The sequence below is a fragment of the Apteryx rowi genome, unplaced genomic scaffold (assembly GCF_003343035.1).
Source record: "Apteryx rowi isolate R43461 unplaced genomic scaffold, aptRow1 scaffold_50, whole genome shotgun sequence".
NCBI classification, from domain to species: domain Eukaryota; kingdom Metazoa; phylum Chordata; class Aves; order Apterygiformes; family Apterygidae; genus Apteryx; species Apteryx rowi.
Genome location: NW_020450761.1, coordinates 2,364,999 through 2,386,095, shown reverse-complemented (window position 1 = coordinate 2,386,095; position 21,097 = coordinate 2,364,999). Strand labels below are relative to the sequence as shown.

General features: G+C 40.3%; 1 protein-coding gene across 4 annotated transcripts in view; it reads right to left on the bottom strand.

Annotated features, from left to right (window-relative positions):
- The window catches only part of KCNG2 (potassium voltage-gated channel modifier subfamily G member 2), a 58,727-nt gene that overhangs the window by 12,953 nt on the left and 24,677 nt on the right, over positions 1-21,097 (bottom strand). For all 4 annotated transcript variants that reach the window (XM_026079790.1, XM_026079791.1, XM_026079792.1 and 1 more), the window contains one exon: positions 9,248-10,068. In XM_026079790.1, coding sequence (XP_025935575.1) covers positions 9,248-10,003 — 756 coding nt within the window. In that variant the 5' untranslated portion in view covers positions 10,004-10,068. The remainder of the gene's footprint in view (positions 1-9,247; positions 10,069-21,097) is intronic.

Below are 21,097 nucleotides of genomic sequence, written 5' to 3'. Positions count from 1 at the left end.
TACCAGAAAGCTTTACATCATTTAATATGGGAGGTAAGTTTCTGAAAAATGCAATTTTTATTAAAGGAGGATGTTGTGTGGCACTAATTCAAATGTATCACAGAAGTATAAGTGCTTACATCAGAAGTTTTTCTCAGACAACTTCATAAACTTACAAAAACTATATTAAGTTTGACTGATAAGTGATTTTCTGCATAGACTACATTGAATTATGCTCTTGTCCTCACAAATGTGGCTGACTGCACTCAATAACATCTTTTTCACAATTTTGCTTAGAACTAATGTCATGCTTACCTAACCTGCAGCTAACAATTTATGCTTTTTAAAGTTTGCCAACCTTATAGTTTTCTTCCAATCCTTTCTTAAGCCTTTGTTAAAAAGCTCTTGCTAAATTTCTTTTTTTTAAACTGTTTCTTTTTCCATTTATATTCCACTTTTCTCTCTCAATTTGTCTTGAATTTAAATGTCTTCACTACAAGAAGTCCCCAATTTCAAAAACTTCTGTGGTTCACCTCAGTCACTACATTTTAAGCAAAGAAAATATAAGTATTTATAATGCTAAATGATTTAATGAATTTTTCTAAGTGCTGCACACATCAATCAGCTCATTACCTCAGCCAAATTATACGAAGTCTGGCCAAACGTAAGTCTAGTTGCTTTCTTTCATTCCAAATTTCCAAAATTGGTAGCAACTTATCCTGGAGCTCTGAGGTGAAATTTCCAGATGATATTTTTATTCTAAATAAAGGACAGATTTCCCTCTTTCAAAACACTAGGACAGTACTGAATAAGCTCATACAGCACAAGCTGTCTTGTGAAAGGCAGTGGAGCAACCTATGGAGTAAAGATGCTATGCTGTGCCCTCAGGATATTACAAAGCAAGCTAATACTGAGTAGTTGTATTAATTTTACAAACATGACTGGAGGCCAAGCAAATATTATCATGAGACAATATTTCTTCAAAGACTCCCTAGATGGTTTACCTGGAGGTTAGGAGAATAAATAAAATAGGTAGGTACAGATACTTATGGTAGTGGAACCTGAAAAATATGAAAAGAGAGCAAGTATAGAGCATGTTTGGCTGGGTGAGCCCCATTACTCCAAACGTGAACCAGTTAACAACAGGACAAAGTTACCAATGCTTTTATGGAAGATTCTTAGCTGTTTAATTATTTATCATTAATGTCATATTGCAGTATATTTATACCATATTTGAAAGAAGACCTGAGCCTGCTATTTATTCATGAGAAGATACACTGTAGACTAAAAGAGCTCATTAGCACAGCATAAAGTTATTAACAAGTCAACAGGAATTTTATCTTATCCAACACTTGCCTCATCCCCAAGCTCACAGCACATAGAAATTCTCTCTCCATCTTCTGACTTGTAATAATCCTGGTACTACATAGATTCTCTGTTGGTTCCCCAAATTTATACTGTAACCTACTGTCCTCAAAATTTTCCATGGCAATTCCTCATTCGATGAAGAAGGCTCATCTCTTTACTCAGGAAAAGCAACTCAAGACACTGCACTGAGATCCAAGGTTAAGAAAAGCCATGGCATGAGCAGCTCAGGCAGTAACTTTGCTGTGATGGGGAATTTCAAGCAGAGGATCTGCAGACTCACTATGTGCCTTTGTGCAAACCTGCTCCACAGTTTCCCTGCCACCTCCACAAAAAAGGGAACTCTTAATGAAAGAAAATATGATATTCCTTCCAACTTCCCTGACGCAACAGAAAAGGCCTTTCCTTTTCTTACTGGGACCATTTATCCTTTATCTTCTCTTGAAGGAGCTGCCATGATAGAACAACTTGATATAGCTCCTAAAGTTTAAATAGCTTGAATCAAGCAGTAAGGTTGAATTTCTTTTTCAGGGGAGGATAAAATGTAGTTTATTCTTGATTTTTTTTCCAAGAGGAGCAAGCAAGCCAAGCAGAAGACAGAGAGCTGGTGAGAGCTCTCCAATAGTCATGACTAAATACAACTAACGTTGTGACACAGCACTCTGTCCACACAACCAATATCAACAATAACTAATTATTCCTTAAAAGATTGTCTGTTCATTACTCCCTTAAGACAGTCTTGTAAAAGGGTGGGGGAACTATCTCCAAAAAGAGTTGGCAAAGTTGGCCTGTGCTGTGTTATTTGAAGAGGTGATTTCCAGGCAACGTGACTCCTGGGCAGCGGAGTGCAGAGCAGATGACAACACAGGCGCCTGTCACAGATAGCAGTGCTGTGTGCAACGCTGAGGACCCATAGCACCAAATGTATCTCCCTAGACTGCAAATGCAGTAATCCTGAACTCAGTAAGCTAAACTGATACTGAGAGATGCTCTAACATTAACAGCTGGATTTGGATAACCAGTCATGGAAACATTTAGATTGACATCCACAAAAGGAAAGATTAGCACACACATTTCTTAGACGTTAAGGACTGTATCATTCAGATGACTTGCAGGCAAGCATAGTTCCCAGTAAAACGATCAAAGGGCATGATCACCGCTTCTTGAGATTTGCAAAGAACATTTTGCTATTAGTGTTATATTTGCAAATTCCATGGGAGTCAGATAAAAGATGCTCACAACTCAAAAAGCCACACAGCTCAACATGTAAGGTTTAGATCGTGCAGCGCAGAGGTTCTCGGCTCTTTGATTTTCAAAGCTGTGTGTGACCCACAGAACACAACTGTCACTTTTATCTTTCAAACCACTTTCAACTGCTTTCAGACAAACCCAAACTGTCTGCAAGGCAACAAGCACAGCATATTTCTCTGACCATCAGATAGGAGCTGCGAGACCACAGGATGATGCCTCAGACTTGCCCTGTGCAACTCTGCAGTTGTTACTCTTCAGTTTGAGATTGCAAGGACAGCATATGGTGCACCATTGCATTTTGTATGAATGACGATGGTCTGATTTATGAAAAGAAAAAAATTCCTTGCTCAGAAACCTAGCTCACAGCCTGACGTATGAGAAATATGCACACGTATCTGAACAGTAGCATAGATGCAATTTTTCTTTCTTTTATGATAAAGATCATAGATACTCTGTTTAAGACATGCTGTCCAAAAGCATTCACAACCTAAGCATGGGGCTATACAAAACTGTATGAGATAGAAGGAACATACAAACAGCGAAACAAACTTTTGCTTATCTCTGATGACTAAAGTTTTGGATAAGGATGCTCCAGGGAGTTTTAAGCTTATAATTTGGAGTTCAGGTTAACATTTTTAGGCAAGCACTGCCTGAGCAGAAAATCTACCTTGAAGTTTATGAAGGAAAAATAACAAACACTTTATTTTAGTTGAAACACAGCTCTGCAGTGCTGTGAGCACTTTGTCCCTTAAGCAAGGACATGTGAATGTGAAAGTGAACATGAATCCTATGAGTCCACAGGAACTTCATTGTCCACAATGGAGTGCTATAGAAACGGTGGGCAACAATTGGTAACTGCCATTTGGTCTTTCCCTGGTCACCAGCCAGTTGTAGCCAGAATTGCCCAGAGCAAATGCAAACTGCAAATCAGTAATGTAGGTTACAAGAAGTCCATCAATCAGTCAGTTCAGATGCCATAACTGTTGCTATTGTTACAGCTCACTGTTTTTGCATTTAAATAGCAGAATTATGAGAATGGCTTAAAACTGAAATTCTCAAATGATCCACAGGAAATTTAGTTAGTMCAATTCCTTAAGATACTTTTTTAAAAAGYCACCCTCAGTGCCTAGATATTATAAATAAGTGTCTGTAATTCAAGCAAGGAGACTTTTAAAGTATGTATTTTACATTGACTGTGTTATAACTTCTAGAACAGATTATTCCACAAAGAAGAGAAAAACATGAGCTACATTTTTTTAAGACTTTCATTCATGGAAACAGATTGTCTAAGCATCACATAAAGATGTGGCTCTGAGTTAAAAGTATGAGGGTCTCAGCATCACATACAGAAAAATAGCTGAATAATCACAAAAAAGAGAAAGTGCTAGAACAACAGCTCCTCGGTAATGGAAAACTTCATTCAAGAGCCTCAAGAAGAAAGCCATCTTAGGATAGAAAGCATCAACAATAATTGTTTTTATCCCTCTACATTATTTTTCATGAAATAAGTAAAAGATTTAACCTAAAAATGACAGTTCTTCCCACCTAAAAGTACCTCAAACTGCAAGACTTTTGAGACAACAGGATACCATTCGTTCAACAGATGTTTGACATTTCTGACACTCTGGGGCCCCAAACACTTATGTCTCTTCCTCATTTAACTACCTATTTAGATCACAAACCTAAACAAATCCATAGCAATAGTCATTAAACAAAACTTTCCTAACTTTGTCTGAAATTGTTTACTGTAGACCTTTGTGGAATGAAATCGTTTGGCACAAGACTGTTTAAAATTCACCTGCGCAATTTATCTATTCCCCATCCTCACCAATATGAAAGCTGAAGCCCAGTGTGTAAATTAAGCTTAGAAGGTTAAACAGTTTCAGGCTTCTTTATGAGCTATTATTATCTTTATTATTTATGAGTCTCTTTGTTGCAACGTTCTTTAGTTGAGGTTATTGAACTGTAACTTCCTATCAGAGTATCTTTAATTAGCCTAGCTTTTCCCAATACATTAGAAAACATAATGAAGAAGAGAGTACCATTTGATTTTCTCTTGTTTTTACACTATGGTACTACGCATGATTGAGTTCAGTGGGACTCAGGTCTATAAAGGCTTTTGTGAATCAGGACAAAATGTGTGATGGAAATCTCTGAGTTCACTACCTTTTTTGTGGTGATGCAGATACTCTAACGAAAGAAAGGAGCTTTCCTCTTTAGATAGAAATGGTCTTACTGTTTTCACCATGAAGAAAAGAAAGAGTCTAGCAGGATGGCCATTTGGCCTTTGGTTGAATCTCTCAGTGTCTTTTGGTTGCTCAGCTCTTACCCTACCACATTCTCAAGGCTTTTGCTGTAATGTATTCCCAACTGGTTTATTAGCCACTTGCCTTGAGTCACTCTATGCCCGCCATTTCTTTAGTATGTTGACAAGCCCACTTAAAGACACCATATGCCTAAAATGGATACTCTATGCTTCTGGCTATTTTTATGTCTTGGAGATCATTTTTGGTGGTCTTGAAAGAACTCAGTGCCTGAGGGTTCCTGCTAAGATTTTGTCTCAGAAGTATCTTGTCTTAGGAGGGGAATTTTCCCCATTATATTTGGATCTTGTATAGAAATTTGCCCGTCTGAAAATTCTGAGATTTAAAATTATGACTTTGTTACCATGAATAAAATCACCAGATTTTCTTCACAGATTTGTTTTCTTTATATATTTGAAGTGTCACTTTCCAGAAAATTTCAGAAGCAGTTATTATACACATTACTGAATTGATGGGTTTTATTTGACTTAATCAGTAAATAAAGCTAAATGGGAAGAATTTGACATGATAAAATAGATGTCCTAGTTCGATAAGTAAAAAGTAGTTTAGGATCCAATTCTGCCAGTTTTATTGATAACTGTGTAGCATCTGAAATCCATGATACTATTTGCAAAAAATGTAACACTCAAGTTGAATCAGGGCAACCATTAATGAGAAAAAGATGGCTATGGTAGTAGGAATGCAATGCTTCCCACTCTGTTAAACCACCTAGGGACTGTCATCTAGAATATCTGCAGCAGTTAACAAAGTTAACAAATCTATGTTCGACTCTTCTTGCATATTTTAAGAGAGAGAGACAGGCACTCAGTCCATGAAATAAATCTCCAAAATAATTTGCTCACCCACTTGATAATTGCTTTTGACTTTTAGGGTTCCAGTCTTACATCTTTGTGAGGTCACTTATACCTCTATAGGATATCCCTGGGTGTAACAGCTGGTCCATTCTGATCATATTGAAGGATCAGGATATGAAAAATTGCTCTCCAGCATTTTTTTTTTCCTTATTGGCTCCTCTCTCTTTCCCTGCAGCAATAACAGGACAGATAGGTGGCATATAAAGCTTTTATTCTCCAGAGAACATCAACTTAGGGAAAAGACCACTGCTTGTTAAACAGAGTATCTACCACGATAGCTCTGACACAGAAACCTAACAATAATAATTCCAGCCAGACAGTTTGGAAAATGTATACACTGAGTACCGTGTGTCCTTGAAATAATATTTACTGTTTATTTGTTCCTTAGCCAGAAGGGCTGCAGATACATTTTCTGCTTGTTAGGAGACTGCAAAACCAGACGAAAGAGCTATCCCTGGACACAAATTTTAAACTAGGTACTAGGGATGCAGCTCAAGATGATTAACATGACTTTGAATTCACATGAACTCTAGTCTTCCCACTCCTATTATTTGATGAGCTCCATCGACTTGCTAAGCCATGTACAGACGACATGCAAGGAGTTTACAGCGTAGGTCTCAGATCCTACAAGCAACTTTATGTGGCAGATCCYGAAATCTTTGCTCAGCCTCACTGAAGTCAAGAAGGCTCTGCATGGGCATTTACATGCATTTTTGCAGGACTAAAATCAGCCATTGTGCATGACTCCTGGAGTGACTAATGACGACTCAAATAGAGGAAGAAGTGTTGATCTGTATCGATTCAACAGCAGGCAAGGAACACTGGGGATGAAATAAGCTGTGGAAGGAGTGATCCTTCACCTGTTCCCTGTGCCAGAGTGCTACCTTTGTTTCCAACAAAATAACAATTTCCCCTGTGTCCACAGTCCTCCTCTGTGCAAAGGCAGAACAAAGATTATCCACAGAAAGGGCACAGAAAGGCATCAGATCATTTATTCTGATTTTTGTTATATCACAAGCACTTTACCTTTGTACCTCTTATTGAAACCAGTAACTTTTATTTTTGATGGAAGCAGAATGTGTTTAGTTAAAGGCAACCTTCCAGAAGAGCACTGAGTCTTGAACTGAAAACATCAAAAACCAGAGAATCCTTCCTCGTCTCTTCCTTGTCTGCCCCAGTAATTAATCATCATGGTATTAAACATTGGCAACTAGTTTCCCACATGAATTTATCAGGATTCAGCTTTTAACCATACACCCTTTCTCTGCTTAAGTTAAAAATCTTTTAGTTGATACAGTTCCTCCCCGCTCCATAAAAAGCACTTATTTGCCTAATCAACTCACCCTACAATCTTTCTTTTGATAAGCTAAATGAATCAAAATAGTCAACTGTCTTATTGTACTACATTTTCTCCAGGTCTCATTTTTTTTTCTGCAGCCTCTCCAGTTTTTTCAAACAGCATTTAAAAATGTGAACATAAGAACTGACTGAAGAATTCTAGTGTCAGTCTCACCAGTGCCACAAACAGGCACAAAATCATCTTTAGCTTCTAAATGCTACTCCCCAGCTTAAATATTCAAGGACCACATTAAGCCTTTTGCCTTAATGCTGCAATAGGAACTTACACATGGTTGCTTGTCCCCTAAATCCTTTTTAGAATCCCTTTTTTGGGAATCGAACTGTCCGTTTTTATAAGAACAAGTCTGCATTCGTCTTTATTGTACAATTCTGCACTTGACTGTGTGAAAATGTGCTCCCTTTAATTGCCTCAGCTTCTCAAGAAATTCAGGGTTCTCTAATATGCTTGCTCCATCCTCATTATTACTCTACTCCACTCCACAAATATTACCATCAGTGATTCTCTTTTTACATCCAGATCACTAATGAAAATATAAGGGGCCTAATTGCTAAATGATTATTCTGAAAGCAATTGTCAGCTGTCACCTAAATCAGGAACATCTAAACACTAATTACATTCAGTTTTCAACAGTAAAATTTCCCATGTGCTTAAAATTCCAGTATACTGGAACACTGTGGATTAATTTGAATAAAAGGCAAAAGTCTTGAAAACAATCATTTTATCATGACAATATAGCTTTAACTAGTACCCACTTTAGCTATTATCCTCAAACTTTACATGGTAAAAAGCTTTGAAAATAAAGCCCTTATAATAAAGCAATTATTAAACAACATCACATATGTTTTATCTTTTTCTTTTAGCATGAACAGGTACCATTCAGTGAGTCCGATTCCAAATTAAACAACTCAGTTGACATCTAACCTGAGGTACCCACAAACACCCTGTGCATACCTTACAAGCAAAGGGTGAGTTTAACTGCACCTGAAATACTTAGTAAAATGCAGCATGGGACTCTCTGGAGTTTTTGGACCCATTTATCAACAGCATGTTTTTTACTTTCAACACTGCAAAATACTGAATGTCTCCTGTCAGTTAATGACCTCTCTTTCTATTACTGGCAGTGAGAGATGAGCCATTCAGCACTTGGAAGATAGGGCACAAGAAGAGTCTGCTTTATGGTGAGCTCAGCATGGAATTGAGAGGCAGAACGTGACTGGATAAAATATTGGCTTAGTAGGTGAAGTTCCCAATTAGATCTAATGACCATGGGGCTGGAAAATAAGCCTAAATATAAAGTGTCTAGCTTTGATTTGAACAAATCTAAAGAGACCACAAAACCTGTCCTAAAAGTCCTCACCTCAACTCCATAATGTTGCATTTCAGCATACATTTAATGAAAATGTAAAGGTCCTTCTCTATCAGTTTTCAGGCAAACTCTCACTGACCTACATGCAACTAATTCTAGGAATCTGTACCACTTGTATAAATAAAGGAGTAAACCCTTAGGAAATTTGTTGAAATATAAACAAAATATCCATAGACTTGATTTTCACATTCACGAACCATCCACAGCTTAGACTTGAGAGCACTAAGCACGTCTGAAAATTGGGATAAATGCATGCTCTTTTCCTGCTGTTCAATTGCTGCCTCAGCTTCCCTGCCCTTTAACTCACATATGACAGCAGAATATTTTTAGATGTGTTTCTTACAGTGAGGTACTGAAAGTTCATTAAAAGCAGTTTGTTAAAGTACTGTTAGGAAAATCTTATCTTTCAGCTCTTAACTTATCTTCAAAACATTGAGCCTCAAGCAAGAGCGATTTTTATAGCCACAACAGCTATTTGTCACCGGGTTAGTGATGGCAGAAAACAAATCTGTCTGGTAAGGCTGCTTGCTGGTGTGAACTAGCAAAGATCTGCTGGCAAAGCAGAGTCTGGCCCAATCTTTCCTCAGCAGTAAGTCACATAACGCTTTCTCTGTTCTACCCCAGCCTGCCCTCCACATCATAAATACCGAATACAATACCTGCATGATTGCTGGAGTGATTTTGCCCTTCACTTTCCCTGAGAAGATAACAATGCAAAACACTTTACTCTGAGAAAAGCTGCACTCACCCGATCTTCTTCTTCTCTGACATCTGGCATGGTGCTGATACAGAGGCTGACTGCAGTGATGGCAACAAAAGAGATTGAAATACAAGCAAAGAGCTTTCCTGGGATCCCTGAGTGGGGGTTCTCCACCATATCCCTGAGCTTTCTCATGCACAAACTCAATCGGCTATTGTCCTGGAAGGCACATTGCGCAGTTTCACTAAATACCATCTCCCCTTCATACAGCCTGGCCTCAGCTGCCTCCTCCTCTTTCTGTCGCAATCTCTTTTTACAGCACCACTCCAGGTGCTCCTCTTCTATCCCCCAGTACACAAGCTCCTCCTGAAAAGAAAGAGCACACATCTCCCTGAGAAGCCTCAGCTTCCCAGCTGTCAGAAAAGTCATGATTGTCCTGAAGGCACTAGGATTACGGTCAAAAAAAAATTCATTGCAGCTAACATCATAATCATCGCAGATGTTCATGATCTCATCATAATTGTTGCAAGATTTTAGCTTCCCAAGCCTGGTCAAGGGGCAGTTCTCCAAGGTGGTCCATGGAATTTTGTATTTAATACCACCTACGTTGATGATCACAAACCTGGTCCGGTCTTCCAGACGGGCTAAGCAGCACAAGTCTTCTCCAGGGTGCAGAAGTTTGGCCTTTTTGTAGAAGAGTCCTTTCTTTGTTTGCACTTCACATAGGTTTTCCAAGTTATTGAAGGAGTAGGAGCTGAACTCAGGATCCGCATTCCCAGTGAGCAATGCCATTTTTTGATACATTTGAGTTCATAGGGAAGTCATGTTTACTCACACAAATGCATCTGGTGCTTGATTGGAGAGTCACTCTGTAAAATGGCGTTTTAAAATGACAACAAAATTAGAGTTTTGTCAGGTGAAAAGAAATCCTTCCCCCCCACTCCCAAGGAAGTTTTTCTGTGGCATTACTTTTTTCCCCTATTATTTTAGGACTATCTTTGTTTTACAGTCACTGGGGAATAGAAAATTAACCTGCAATAAGGTTGGAAGCCATGTCCATACTTCTACAGAGCATTATTAAGCATTTACTCAATGAATGAATGGAAATAAGATCATCATTTTCAGAAATCTCTTTTCTAGAGGTTGAGCTATACCCTCTAAAGTCAACAGATACTGGGAGGGAAACTGGGGTTCTTGGATAAACAGTAATTTACATTTTAGCAACTTACTGGAGAAACAGTTGTAAACAAGTTTTAATTATTTTGGCTCCTCTATGAAATGTATCTATTACAAAAAAGCCTACAGTATTAGGATAAACCATATGCCTACGCTACAGACAGAGAGGTGATTGCAATTAAATTCATCAAGCTTGGGTATCAATAACAACGAATATGCAGGAGCTGAGAATCAAGTCTATAGGCAGCACCCAAGTAGGCTTGGGTGCTTATACACAAAGTGTGTGCTACTGAGATTTAACAGCCACTGGTATCCCAATTTACTGGATTAAAGCTAAACTGGGAATATCTACCTGAGTAGCCACACTTCTAACAGATGGTCTATGCAGCATCTACCATCAAGGATAGGCGTAAAAGAGAAGTTTTTACTCTCAGGCTGTGGTAATTGCCATACAGTCTAAAACCAGCTCCAGAGGGGTACTGGGTGACCTGCCACCTGGCAGCAGGTCTGAAATGGGAGACCGGACCTAAGAACAAGACAGAGGTGGAAGGGACCCACTTGCTGCTCTCACATCTGGATAATGCAGAATCTGACTGATCACATTTAGCAAGAGGTTGGTAAGCATGTAATTGTTCTGCCCTCTTCCTGACAGACATTTCTGAACAAATCACCAGGATAAAATCAAATAGATATTCCCCACTGATCACAAAGGGGTGGCCAAAAGCATGAAGCTAGAAACAGGGCTTTACCCTACTTTCCCAGTCAGGCTACAAGAGCAGGGGGCAAGTTTGCAGCTTCTTAACTAGAGCTAAAAGTTTCTTGTTGAAAGAATTTTTGCTCAGATGGCTGAGTAGGCTAATCTGCTGTTGCACTCAGCTTTACCAACCCAACCATTAGGCATAATTCCAGGATTTAATTTGTGCCTTATGCTTATCCCTTCTCCATCACACCCCAATCCACAGATCTCCTGAACATATTTTTTCACCTGCCATGCCACTCTCCCACTTTTTCTAGAGCTCTCCACCTAAGTTCTCCACATGCTGTCTCTCCAAAGCAGAACCAGCATGTCTTGAAATGCTACTATGGACTTGCATTAGTGAATCACCTAAAACTTCTTGAATTGCTTGAATGTTAAGTAAGTAGGAAACAACAAATCAGTGTGGGAGTGTTAGGACTCCACACAAAATATCTGGATTGAGAATGGAAGCAGGAATGGGGAACAATCTTATACAGAGACTGTAGAAACCTTACAAGCTGACAAAAGACAGGAGAAAAAGCTCAGATATGAAGGATAGTCTAATGTTATTGATGACAGAATGGTAACCATGAGGCAGTAATTCCCTAATTTAAAAGCAACATTCTCTAATTCCCTTTGAATCTCACGTCTCAGCCTAGAGAGAATGCTGAACAATTGGGTGCTATAAAAAATTAGAGAACATACACATTATAACATATTCCCATAGCAGCATCTTCCTTTATCTGTAATCAACTCTTAGATTTAATTAAAACAATCTCCAACAAAAAATGATGAATGCTTGTTAGTCAAGGTCATGAGTCACTCTCTAAATATTTTCACTACCTACAGTCTACTGAATCACAGCAAAATTACATTCTATACTCCATATTATAGGTGTGTGCTCCAGCACGAACACAGCACAAACAGAGGGACACAATCAGAAAATCTACTTGCCTTAAGAACCCACTAAGCAAAGAAGGGTATGGCTTCGCAAAAGCCATAGGACTCCTGCTTCTAGGTTTGGGTGCAGCTCCAGCTCCCCAATGTTAGAAAGGCATTTAGTTTGTATCTTTGTACAAAGCCAGAGAAAGGCTGGTTTATATACAAAATAAGGCGTGTTCAGTTACCTAAAGTTACTTTTTGGTACTGTGAAGATTTCAGAAGCACTAATGATGTCAAAAGGTCTCCAGTTTCATTTAGGGCAAAAAAAGAATTGTTTAAACATCCCTTTATACACGGCAACATGAACAACAGACCACAGCTCATTCCTCTGGCTAAGGGCCAGCAAAGAGTAAGTGGTAGCAACATGCGTTCTGAGAAATGGGTGCTTTTATAGCACAGGCTTGAGTGCAGCTGGGATCGCAAATACCATTACTGTCACAATGAGAGGACATTGTCAGCACAGCATATGCTTTAAGGATTTAGTCTCTTGTTGCTTTTTGTCAGTAAGATAAAATATTCACTGCCACTACTCTGGGCATTGTGCTTTTGTTTTCATGCATCGCTTGTTACCCAAGTCAACATATGAAAAGTAATTTACATCATTTTGACATCAAGGTCAGGATTTGCTTTTCTCCTCTCACCCCAGTAGCAGGTTGTTGCATAAAGGGATCAGATATATTTCACGGAATTATTTTGAATCTAATGTTATATGTGCTTCTTCCAGAGCAAAGAGAAATAAGCAGCTAACTCAATGTGGAAACCTGTATGTACACTGTGTATTACASCATTCCATTTCCAAATCTCTGAATTACAAATGGTCAACATTTTTTTTGTGGATATAAAAATGATGTTGATTAAATGTAAAGCTTAAGGAAGCATCTATTCAAACTCTGTTGTATCATTAATGGATAAATAGAAATTGATAACAGAAGTAGGTGCAGACTGTGTTGCCTTTAGTTAAACAGGCTGATTCTGGACAGTCCTAGCAGCACCAGAGAGTTGAAATTTAGGAACTCGAGAGGATTTTCTGATCTTGGTCTTGTTTGTAGTCAAACACTCCAAAATCCCAGAATCCATAATAGCACACGTTATTACCTGTCAGCATTTGTTTTGAAAATCCCAGCTAAAAGGTAAGTATTTGAATAGAGTTATATTATTCTCCTTGGCACCTTTGTGAGGTGATCGCTTTACAACAAGACTGAGATGTCAGTGTGGAAAAGCTTGTACTGCCACTTTAACTCTCCTGTAGAAAAACAAAAGACATCACTGTGGGCTACCAATTTGGCATCTATCCTGAGAAGTAAAATAACCCTGGAAGGTTTGCTTCTGATCTTATGTAAATGGAATGTATCACGACCTTCACTGAATATTAAAGGGTGTTTCAAAATTATGTGGGTCTTAAAATACTTTCTGCATGCCAGGGTTATCTAATGCATTCCCATGCCTACAGTAAAGCATCCCATTGAAGATTAACTTTAAAAGCCAATACTTCCAGAAATGATACTACATTATCATCCAATTGGCATTTCTACCATTTAATCATGCACATGGGTGTAAGAAAGACTGTTAAAACACAGTCTGCGATAAGCTGTCCCTTGCAAGGTCATAGAACAGAATTTGACTCTACATTTGGTGTTCATCATTTAAAAACGCTGTGTGAGAAATGCTGTATAAATGTTTCTGTTTGATGATCATACACAGGGTGGGTTATACACATTGTGGATTCTTTTATTTTTAAAACAGAATCAAAGAATAATTTTTATTCATTAAGTACTTTCTTTTGCTATCCACATGTATGCATATCTGTGTGTCTACACACACACAAGTCTAGTCACATTCTGTTAACAGCACACAGTTGAGATCTTTAAAATACAGATATTTCTTATCAGAGTTTAAATAAATTTCAGAAGTGCAAACTGCTTCATATTCTTTTTCTTTTGAATTACTTTAATTGACTAAGATGGAGCTACTTCCCTACTTACTGCCTTTTATCTCTCACCACCTTTCTTCTCAAAAACACTCTTCATCATCCCCTGTTGTATCAGCCTTTTTTGCATCTAAGTCATATATGGCTTTGCATATGGCTTCATTGGTCTAAAATTGCCTCGAGTAGGAATGAAAAATGGGGCAAAAGCATCTTTGCCAACAGCCTGGCCAACCTGGTGAGGAGAGTTTTAAACTGGGGACAATGGGGCAGAGAGGTGACAACCCGCAGACAAGTGAGGAAGTGGTGGCCCGGGTTGGTAAGCAAAGGGTGCAGGTGATGTGGGCAGGAGACCTCATAAGAGCTGAATGGGGCCCGTCTCAGGTGTATGCATATAAATGGGAAGTGCCGAAAGGACAGCGAAAGGACAGCATGGCAGGGAGAGCTCCGGTAGCTCCTCTGGGAAACCAGCACAGCTGGTGCCTCTGAAGTGCCCATGCACTGATGCTGCTGCATGGGAGCAAACAGGAAGAATTAGAGGTCTGTGAGCATTTGCAGGGCCACAATCTCCTTTGGACTGCAGACCGAGGTGGAATAACTCAGATGACCAGGGCACTGCCCTGGCTGGCTACAGGCTCTTTAGGAAGGACAGGCCGGGACAGCAAGAAGGGGGGTTGCCCTATATGCGAGAGCTGCAGGAATGCGTGGGGCTCTGCCTAGGGATAGATGATGAGCCAGGTGAGGGCTTAGGGGTCAGGACTGGTGGACAGACCAAAATGGGCAATGTTGTGGCAGGTGTCTGCTACAGAACACCTGGTCAGGAAGAAAGGTGATGGAGCAGCTCATCCTGGACACCATTTCCAAGCATATGAAGGACAAGAAGGTGATCAGGAGTAGTCAGCATGGATTCACAAGGAGGAAATCATCCATAACATCCTCATAGGCAAGCTCAGGAAGTGCAGGCTAGATGAGTGGACAGTAAGGTGGATTGAGAATTGGCTGAATGGTAGAGCTCAGAGGCTTGTGATCAGTGGCACAAAGTCTAGCTGGAGGCCTGTAGCTACTGGTGCACCCCAAGAGTCAAGACTGGGTCCAGTCTTGTTCAACTTCTTCATCAATAACCTGCATGGAGGGACAGAGTGCACCCTCATCAAGTTTGCTGATGATACAAAACTGGGAGGAGTGGCTGATACCCCAGAGGGCTGTGCTGCCATTCAGAAGGACCTCAACAAGCTGGAGAGATGAGCAGAGGGGAACTTCATGAAGTTCAATAAAGGCAAGGGCAGAGACCTGCACCTAGGGAGGAATAACCCCATGCACCAGTACAGGCTGGGGGCTGACCTGCTGGAAAGCAGCTCTGCAGAGAAGGACCTGGGAGTCCTGGTGGACAACAAGTTGACCATGAGCCAGCAATGTGTCCTTGTGGCAAAGGCGTCCAAAGGTATCCTGGGGTGCATTAGGAAGAGTGTTGCCAGCAGGTCGAGGGAGGTGATTCTCCCCCTCTACTCAGCCCTGGTGAGGCTGCATCTGGAGTACTGTGGCCAGTTCTGGGCTCCTCAATACAAGAGAGACATGGAGCTACTGGAGCAAGTCCAGCAAAGGGCTACTAAGATGATGAAGGGACTGGAGCGTCTGTCATATGGGGAAAAGCTGAGAGAGCTGGGCCTGTTCAGCCTGGAGAAGACTGAGGGGGGATCAAATCAATGCCTATAAGTATCTGTAGGGAGGGTGTAGGGAGGATGGGGCCAGAACCTTTTCAGTGGTGCCCAGTGATAGAAGGAGAGGCAACGGGCACAAACTCAGGAAGTTCCATCTGAACATAAGGAAAAACTTCTTAAGTGAGGGTAACAGAGCACTGGAAGAGGTTGCCCAGAGAGGTTGTGGAGTCTCCATCCCTTGGAGAGATTCAAAAACTGTCTGGACACGGTCCTGGGCAATGTGGTCAAGGTGATCCTGTTTGAGCAGGGGGGTTGGACTACTTGATCTCCAGAAATCCCTTCCAACCTCAACCATTCTGTGGTTCTGTGAAATAGATGAGGCCTTCTTCAGATAACCGGAATAAGCTTCACTTTCACAGGCCCTGGTCCTCATGGGAGTCTTGAACCACCCCAGTATCTGCTGGACTGACAACAGAGCAGGGCACAAGCAATTCAGGTTTCTGGAGTGCATTGATGATACAATGACACAGGTGACTGAGGAGCTGGCAAGGAGAGGGGCTCTGCTGGGCCTCATAAACAAGGAAAAACTGGTTGGGGATGTGAAGGGAAGGGGCAGTCTTGGCTGCAGTGACCATGAGACAGTGGAATTCAGGATCCTGAGGGGAGGGAACAAGGGAACTAGCAGGGCCATAACCCTGGACTTCAGGAGAGCAGACTTTGGCCTCTTCAGGGATCTCTTTGGAAGAATCCCAGGGGAAGCAGTCCTGGAGAGAAGAGGGGTCCAGGAGAGCTGGTTGATTTTCAAGGATCACCTCCTCCAAGCTCAAGAATAGTCCATCTTGACATGCGGGAAAACAAGCAAAGGTGGCAGGAGGCCTGCAGGRATGAACAAGGAGCTCCTGACTAAATTCAGACATAAAAAGGATGTGTACAAGAGGTGGAGGCAGGGACAAGTGACCCAGGAGGACTACAGAGACATGGTCTGAGCATGCAGGGATGGGGTTAGGAAAGCCAAAGCGCACCTGGAGTTGAATCTGGCAAGGGATGCGAAGGGCAACAAGAAGAACTACATGTACACCAGCTGCAAAAGGAAGGCAAGGGAAAACGTGGGCCCAGTGCTGAATGGTGCAGTGGACCTGGTGACAAAGGACATGGAGAAGACCAAGATACTTACTGCCTTCTTCACTTTGGTTTTACTGGTAAGACTGGCCTTAAGGAATCCCAGGCCCCTGAGACCAGAAGGAAAGTCTGGAGGAAGGAAGACTTACCCTGGGTGGAGGAAAATCAGGTTAGGGAACATTTAAACAGTTGGAAATATACAAGTCTATGGGCCCTGACAGGATGCACCCACGAGTGCTGAAGGAGCTGGCCAATGTCACTGCAAAGCCACTCTTGATAATCTTTGAAAGGTCCTGGTGACTGGAAGAGGTTCTGTAGACTGGAAAAAAAACCAAACTTCACTCCCAGTAAAGTAGACAGTGACAGACTCTTCTCAGTGGTGCACAGTGCAAGATAAAGGCCATGAGAGGCAATGAGAGGCAATGGGAACAAATTGCAATACAAGAAATTCCACTTAAATGTAAGAAAAAAAGCTTTTGGCCTGTGAGGGGGTCAAACACTGGAAGAGGTTGCCCAGGGAAGTTGTGAAGTCTCTATTCTTGGAGATATTCAAAAGCTGGCTGGACACTGTCCTGAGTAACCTGCTCCAGTTGCCCCTGCTTTGAGCAGGGGGTTGGACTAGATGATCTCTGGAAGTCTTTTCCAACCTCAGTGATTCTATGATTTCAGGAACACCCTCATTTTAACTGCTGCCCTAAATTACAAGGTTCTGAAGGTTTACACTCATACTATGGTAGCAAGAGGAAGGCATGAGGCTTTTTATTAATTAATGTTTTAAAAGTTTTCTTGTGAAATGAAACATGCTCTGACAGAGCACTTTAAATCATAATTTAAAGTCACAGACATGAAACATAGATTAGGATGAACACAAGATGTTTTCTCTGAAGTGCAGAGAGAGTTTAGTCAGTGAATCCATTCTGCAGTGCTCAGCTACTTTCTGTCAGAGACGTGCTGGAACCTGACACTGCTGCCTATTATCAAAGCAATTCCCACATCTTACTGTGCCATGATTTATAATTTACAGTGCACACAATTATTTTAGTAGTAAAGCTCATACATGCAATTGATCATACATTTGGTGGTATTACAGCTAATGCTTTGGATGAAGAGATTCAGGAGACTGAGGTTACTCTTGTACTTACTACATCTTGGTAGAACCTGGAATCCCAGGTATGAGTCCCTGACAGGCACTATGGAGGCATGAAGCAGGGACAGCAGTGCCCCAGAGGCTTACAAAACACAGAAGAGATGGGATGCAATACACAGATTAAAAAAAGAGAGAGATAGAGACTGGGAAAATACAGAAACAATAAAATAGACACAGCTTAGCAAAAAACCCACGCTTTCCTCCTGATTTGTGGGGATTAGCTTTTGAGTTTGTCCACACAGAACATGAATATGGCACTCTACTTAATCATTATATATGCAAAAACAGGCTGTATTAACCAAGTTAGAGTACCACACCAGCCAATTCTACTGCTTCTTGCCCTCAAGATAACCCGTTTAGACTTTACATGGGCATCTTTGCATGGCCTGACACTTTTCCATATGGACAGAGCATTCATATCTTTAAAGGCTGCATTAAACTACCTCTGGTAACAGTGTCATGACTGCATTTAAGTTTCCTTGATAAAGGAACCATTCCACATGTGTCCAAGGAGAACCAAAGTACACACCAAGACATGCAGTGAGGTCAACAGGGGATCAAAACTTGGGCAAAACAAACTGAGAAGAGGTCAATCACAGCAATACAGATTCAACACTAACTCAGCTCTCCAACCTATGTTAAAGTATCATTATACAACAATATGGACAGCATTTCTCTCACRCTTTGCTTCCAGTTTTTATTTCAGGTTTTCTAAGCAAGAAATATCTTACTGTGTATTTGTAACCCACCAAGCAGAACCAGGGTCTGAACTCAGCCTGGTGCTTTGCTACCTTTATGTCATGAAAATGCTGTTTCATAAGGAATGAAGTGGGACAAAGAAACACTGGTTAAACCAGAAACATCTAAAACATTCTTCTGCAAGTTCTCTGAAGTAAAGGGATTAGTGCTAAAAATAGTTTTGAAAAGAGTTTAGATTTCAAAAAATCAGAAAGACATGCAAATAATTTGGCTGCTGTACATGTTGCCAGCTTTAGATGTCAAAACTTTCAAGGACAAATCTAAATTAGAACAGAGTGAAATTATTACAAACTATTAAAGGACATACTGCAGAGGACAAAAGGGAGATGGGTAATTTCACTCAAAGTATTTTCTATATAACTCCAGAAAAGTTGAATTTTACATTTTTCTCTACTTATCATCAATAGACTTCAATATTCATAACCTGTTAAGCCATTATCATTTCCACTTAGAAGAGGTGATAGCCCAAAAAACTGAAACAGCACTAGAACTGTCCTTTATTTTGTCCATTTCTTCATCATAATTATGGGAGGTAGGGACACAATCTTATGCACCTAGTTCAGATATCTCTGTCTACTGGAGAAAGGCAGGCTGCTCCAGTTGCAGCAGGGGAAAGTAGCTACGGTAGGTTCCTCCAGAGAATACTTTAGTGCTGGGGAGGATGCCRCATCAGTCAATCAAGCAGGAAGCCCAGGAAGAGCTGCACCATAACAGATATTGCAAAGTTCAGTGCGTGAAGCTGGACACTGTTAGCACACCCTGAGAAGACATCTTCTTTAACAGTTTCATTAATTGGGGGGGGGGGGGAAGGCAGGGGAAAGGAATAGGTTTCTTGTTTGAACATCCCTCATCGCATTTATGCCATGCTACGTAATTAGCTGAAACAATTCAATTTGTTAAATGAACAAATCAAATTAACTTGACTCAACACTAATTATTCTGACGTGTCCATAGCTATTTGTTTCCATTAGACAGATATTGAGTTATCTAGTGTTACTGCACTTGCTAGAGATGTACAGTGAAAGTATTATCACTGTGAGAATCCTAAAAAATCAGAATTTTGGTCTGACTAAATACCTGAAAGTATGGGATTCTTACCTGTATCTCCATAACACAAAACAACCTTTCTCTGCTCTTCCATGAACTTTTGCTGCCCACTTCTCTTTGTACCTTAAACAGTATTTGCTTATTGTTTCTGTGAAGTTATCTGCACATTTCTACTGCATGGTAGGGGAAGGTAGCCATGTTAGATAATGCATTCTCCCCAAAATTAGAGAATTTTGTTCAGGATAGCAAGTTTGAAGATTTTACAATGTGTTAAAATTCAGAATACTTTTACAATGTACTCTTCTCCAGTCCTTAAACTGATATATTTCAGAATAACCAATCATTGAAATCGAGTTTTTTTTTAAATATCTGTTTCTGGTCATGATTTTGCACCCACAGCTGGCCTAAGTGAATGGTACTATCACATGCAAAAGTGACAGACTGTGTAATATTTTAAAACAGCACTGTTTATTCCTCTCACCCAGGAAATTAAACAGATTGTCTCATTTCTGTTGCCAAAATCAGAAGCGTGAAAAACCTAATGAGTTACCATATCCTTGCAAATTACAGAATTATGATTCAGGTGTTCTGGTGGATCTGTGTATCACTGCAGTGAGGAAAGCCATTTTCAGCATGAGTTCTGTTCCCTCTCTAACACCGATACTAGTATCTTCTCTTTCTGATCTGTCCTACTGATCATTGCAATTCTATACTTAGCAGCTTCCCACCCAGATGATTAATATGCTTGATTTAGTACAAAATGTAGCAACTGGTTTTCTAACTGGAAATTAGAAAGTCTCATTGTGTGATGCCACTCTTGGCCCAGTTTCACATCCAGATGTTCATGATGATTTGCTTGGGCTTTTTTCCTAATAAATGGATGGGTGTATCTGTCCTTATGTCCCTTTTGGGGCCATTCACAGGTTCATATGAATGGATATTAGGTGTTTGAATGTGTTCCTATATGTTCCCATTATAAGTAATAATAATTCTGTGGGGAAAAACTTTTAATCTTTTAGGTTCTGCTAGTTTTTTATTGCTTAGGATACAGTCAGTTCCCTTTACTGAAATATATTGTAGAAGTACTCCAAATTTTAACACATTGTGAAATCTTCAAATTCAGCCATTTACGTAGGATGTCCACCCAGCACRGAGGAAAAAATGGGTAAGATAGGGAAGATAAACAACTGTTGCAAACTGAACCTACCCCATGACAATCCATCTCCCAATCACTCTATTATTTCAAGCCCTGGGAGAGGGAGAGGGAGAAGGGTCTTTCCCTTGATTCATGGGGAAAAGAGATTGCAGTCCCAGCGCTCTCATTTCTCTGATCAGTAAGAATACTAAACATGGACAAAACAGAACAGAGACACAAAGAAAAGAGTGAAAA